This window comes from Capsicum annuum, chromosome 12 (assembly GCF_002878395.1).
Source record: "Capsicum annuum cultivar UCD-10X-F1 chromosome 12, UCD10Xv1.1, whole genome shotgun sequence".
In the NCBI taxonomy this organism is placed as follows: domain Eukaryota; kingdom Viridiplantae; phylum Streptophyta; class Magnoliopsida; order Solanales; family Solanaceae; genus Capsicum; species Capsicum annuum.
The window spans coordinates 198546383-198551768 of record NC_061122.1 but is presented as its reverse complement, the minus strand read 5'-3'; the positions used below and the strand labels follow the sequence as shown (position 1 = coordinate 198551768).

The 5386-nt window shown below is 31.9% G+C and overlaps 1 protein-coding gene across 1 annotated transcript in view; it reads right to left on the bottom strand.

The window, feature by feature from the left end:
* The window catches only part of LOC107870843 (translation initiation factor eIF-2B subunit alpha), an 8586-nt gene extending 6643 nt beyond the window's left edge, over positions 1 to 1943 (bottom strand). The window contains exon 1 of the mRNA XM_016717514.2: positions 1301 to 1943. Coding sequence (XP_016573000.2) covers positions 1301 to 1729 — 429 coding nt within the window. The 5' untranslated portion in view covers positions 1730 to 1943. The remainder of the gene's footprint in view (positions 1 to 1300) is intronic.
* Between the last annotated feature and the right edge of the window lie 3443 nt (positions 1944 to 5386).

The following is a 5386-nucleotide window of genomic DNA, read 5'->3' as shown; positions in this document are numbered from 1 at the left end:
CTATTCCTTTTTCCTGTTTTAACATTTTCAGACTTCAAGAACATGAGTGCTGCATTAACATGAATGGACAAAAAGGCTAACAATTCCATTAGAGAAGTAAATATCAAATTAATTAGAGTAGAATGTAGAGCTCCCAGACTCTTCATCACTGCCATAATCATTGTCGCCATCTCCGTAAATCGCCAAGAGATGCCCTTCAGTATCATTATTGGTGCCAGCAGTCCATTTACCACTGTTGTGGCCCCTATGAATAAGGACATCAGCATTCATGGTAAGTTGGTCAATGAAATTAGCAGATTTGGGCTTCAAATTATAGGCTTTCTCATATTCGACTTCAATTTCTTCTCCTAAGGCCATAAAGCATGCTCCATTTTGCCTTTACATCCCCTTCAGTTCACCAATTTCAACTCCTCCAATTTTTCTTCTGTGTCCACTCTTTTTCTCGCCTAAAAAGGGCAGTCCGGTGTATTAAAGCTCCCTCTATGCGCGATGTTAGGGGAAAGGCCGAACCACAAGGGTCTATGCACGCAACCTTACCTTGCATTTTTGCAAGATTCCATTTCCAACGCTTGAAACTGTGACCTCCTGGTCACATGGCAGCAACTTTACTAGTTACTCCAAGGCTCCCCTTCACTTCTACTTTCGCCTCTTTAACAAAAGGCAAGAAAATTCATGTCTTGTTCTTTGACTATCATATTGTTTTATTGTAATGACTACCATGTTCCTTATTATTTGTTGCTTTTGTTACTATCTGTTATTTCTTGTACGTCTAGTACTTCTTTTCTGGACTGATTTGGACCTTTTCTTTTTCCCTTGAGTCGAGGGTCTATTGGAAACAGCCTCTGTATTTGCGATAGAAGTACGGTCTGCAGACTCTGCCCTCCTCATAACAAACTTTGTGAGATTATATTGGGTATGTTATCATGGTTGTTTAACAAAAGGGTCAAAGGGTGCAATATAGTGATTTCCTTGACTATTCACTACCACCAATTGAACAACTTATAGTTCCAAATATGAACGAATAGGGGACATTCTAATTTTAAAGACTTAACAAAAGCGAAAATACTTTGATCTACTGCACTTGAGCCAGGAGCCGGTAGTCTTTCAGAAACAGCCTAGCTACCTCCTTGAGGCACAGGTAAGGTCTGCATACACTCTACCCTCCCCACCCCAGACCCCACTCATCGAATAAAAAATAGAACATGTATCATTATATTGAGACTAAACAACAAAAACCAAAAAGCTACCAATAAACAAAATTCGATTAATTTTGATTAAAACAGTGATTAAGAAACCGAACCTTGAGAGAATCGGAAGCTTTTTTAAGCTCAATTTCAAGTTCCATCATAGTAGTAGCATCACTGGACCTAATAACCGAAGCCAATGCTCTAATAGCAGCAACAGCCTCAGCCAAATCAGGCTGTTTACGCCAATTATTAAACTCATCAATCACACTAAACTTCCCCAATTCATCACCACCCAAATAACTCTTCGCATTCACACCGATGTCTTCCTCTTGGTTCCCTACCGCAGCCTGTGCTTGAGCAAGCCAATCACTCGTTACTACTCCATGATGCGCCGCTCTCGTTTGGTAGTACGCCGAAATGTCGGAATTAGGGTTAGGGTTTTGTAGGGTATTTTCGGCCATGGCGGCGACGGAGGGTGGTGTTGTTGGTACGGCGTCGTTTTGGGTTTTATCGAGTATGAATGAAGCGGATCTACGCCACATTATTTTTTTAATTGGGAATTGTGCGGTGGAAAATAGAAGAGGCAAAGCGAAATGGGCGGGGAAAAAGTTGGGTGGGTCTAAAAGAAGATTCTGTTGGTAGTATAATGAGAATTTGTTTGGGGTTAATCTAGGAGCTTTATCCAAAAGACAAATTAAGTAGGATGATAATACTAACAGGCTGTTTGGACTTTGGATTGACTTACTATTACGGGGTCATTTGATTGGAAATTTAGTTATCTTAAAATTTAGAGGAAAGAACAGAAACGGCACTTTAAATTAAATTATTTTTACGAAAATGGCCACTGAATTTAAAGTTCAATTTCTAGCCATTTTAATTTGATGGTCTATTTTATACCGTTTCTATACACCTTCTATATCTATATTTATATCTATATCTATAATCTATATCTATCTATAATCTATAACCTATAATCTATAATTTATAACCTATATCTACAATCTATATCTATATCTATAATATATAATTTATAATCTATAATCTATAATCTATATTTATATCTATAATCTATAACATATTAAAAGTTCGAAGACCCTTAGAAAAGTTATTTGAAGGAGTTTGTGCAATAGACAAAATTCTCTTTTTACTTATTTTCCTTCAATTATTATATCCATTTATTTAAAATAAAAAATGTCCTAAATCTAATTAAAAAAAATCTCAAATTGGCAAAAAAATTCCGCGAGTTTTTGTTGGAAAACTCCTAATATTTAGAATTTTTTAGTGTGAGTTTTATTTTTGTCCAACTTGACAAAATCTACCTTATTTCAATTAGCTAAAAAGTCTGATTTTTTGGGGTAATTTGATTTAGGTAAGAAGTTATAATATTTAATACTTTTAAATTAATTGAAATTTTACCTTAAGCAAAGAAGAATTTTTGTAATTCTATTTAAGTAGCATCCGTTATTTCTATGTTTTTAAATATTTAAGAATAGTAGTTTAATCATTTTCTCGATATTTATGACTTTAAAATCAACTAAATATCTTATTTTTTCCTTATTTGAGTTATGTAATATGATGTATTTATAGAAAACAATAATAATAAATAACAAATTAATTCTTTCTAATTATTTTAGGTAAAATTTTTATCGCTTTTGATTTCTTTTATGTCTTAGACTTTTTATTTATATAAAGAGAATAAAATTATTCCCCAACGTGTTTTGTCCATAGCGGCAAATTTTTTTTACTTCAAGGTCTACTAGCTCCAATTGATTAGCAGCAACAAGGTTCCACGGTTGGTTTTCGCGATTTAGCACGTGTTTTTTCTCACAATTTTATCTTCTTTTTTTTAAATCATGAATAATTTGATATTTTGTTATGATTATTAAAGTCTTAACTTTTAGTTCTGTTTCAATTTTTCTTTATCATTGTGTTATGGTGCAGTGGTTATGAACGCAGAGATAATGGGCGGCACTACAATTTATAAAGATATGAATGCCCAAATAGTGGGTGAATTTCTCCAAAAGAAGTTAATTATTAACATCGTTAGTCTGAAAAGTTTTTGTATATGAAATTAATTTTCTTGATTCGTAGTTATCTTATTATGGTGTTTACGAGATTACTAACAATGGTCATCTATAATGTGGTTTGTTACTTATATTATGTATAGCTCCCTCGATAGCCATATATATGGAAGCACCAAATTCAGTACACTATATTTATATTCACTCCTTGTTAGTTGTCTCAAAGGATTAAAAAAAAATATCTCTTCGTCTCAATTTGCTTATCTTATATTCTCTTTTAGGGTGCATTTATTTTTTCTAAGATTAAGACGTTTGAATCTGAATGGATATCTGAATGATTTTTTTTTTGGTGAAAGATATCTGAATAATTAAGATGTTGTTTCTAGATCTGAATATTGAAAGACTCCTAATTAGGCGTGAAATTTTCGACTTAACTTTGCTTTGTATTTGGACTCTCTCCTAAATAAAACAAGATGAAAATAAAAGGATTTTAGGATTTTTTTTTTTTCCAAAATTACTTCGTGATATAAAAAAGGTACAAAGACGCTTGAATTAATAGTTTTTGAGAGTTTGTATAATTCAATCGGTATATATATAATCTATGTTGCAATTTTGAGCACTAACTTACAACTATGAATTTAATTATTTTTTGCGAATAAACTTAACATGTTTAATTTTATTGTTTTGATATCTCTATTTTCGTATTGTTTTGTTGCAGTATACATGTGATAGATGAATGTCGGACAATTTTGAGTAAATTTCTGTGCAAAGGTTAGGCTTAATTGTATTATTTTGATATCTCTATTATTGTATTATTTTGTTTTAGTTTATATTTGATAGATGGATGTCGGTCCGCTTTGAGGTTAGTGTAAAGGTTAGGTTTAATTTTGTGATATCTCTATTATCATATTGTTTTGTTAATCAACTTAGTTCTATTAGGGTTTTTGCCTTAATTTTCTTATCAAATTTAAGTTTTACTTTTCTTAGAAGGAAAATAAAAGTAATACCATAATTGCTTTTACTTTCCTGAAAGGAAAATATAAAACTTTTTCATATTTGGCTAAGCTCTTTGAAATGGTTTTGGACATCTATAAATAGAAGACCGCACTTCTTATACCATAACATAATAGCATCCACAATGTAGTCATTAAAGAGTCTTGTTTAGGTCTCCCAACAGATTTAATATTTTTCGATATTAGATTTTCAATATGTAGGTCCCTTGACCAAAACATATCAATATTATTATGTTTATTAGTTTTCTTTGTCGTTTGATTTATCATCTAATGATTTGCAAACTTTAAGCTTCCGCATGAAGCCCTCTTGATTTCAAACCCAACAAGTGGTATCAAAGCCTATGGCTCAAAGGTCCAATGATTTGGTGAAACGAGATTAAACAGGTTCAAAGCGATTTCAAAATCAAGCTGCAATCAGTTTGACGATAATGATGATTTTGTCTAACTACATGTAAATACAATTGTCAATCATATTTCAATAATCCTATTGTCACATATTTGAAAATAAAGCTTACTTTTAACCCTGCAAAAGGGCTCCAATATTTTTAACCCGAAAAAGGTTGATATATTTTAACCCCAAAAGGCTCAATTTTTAAAGCATGTCAAACAGCAGTGATATATGAAGAATATGTGAAGAACGAAGATTATGCACAAGAAGAAGGAGGATCAAGAATATTTTGAAAAAAATCAAGCCAAAAAGGGGAGATTTGTTAGGGGTTTTGCCCTGATTTTTTTACCAAATTTAATATTTACTTTTCTTAGAAAGAAAATAAAAGTAATACCATAATTACTTTTACTTTTTCTGAAAGAAAAATATAAAACTTTTTCATATTTGGCTAAGCTCTTTGGAATGATTTTGGACATATATAAATAGAAGACCCCTTTCTCTTGTCATTACACAATAACATTCACAATGTAGTCATTAAAGAATCTTGTTTAGGTCTCTCAATAGATTTAATGTTTTTCGATATTAGATTTTCAATATATAGGTCTCTTGACCAAAACATATCAATAATATTATGTTTTTAGTTTAGTTTTCTTTGTCGTTTGATTTATCATCTCATGGTTTGCAAACTTTAAGCTTCCGCATGACGCCCTCTTGATTTCGAACCCAACAAGTTCACCTGCCAGCTTACACGAAACTACTTGAATAAAATTATATTAT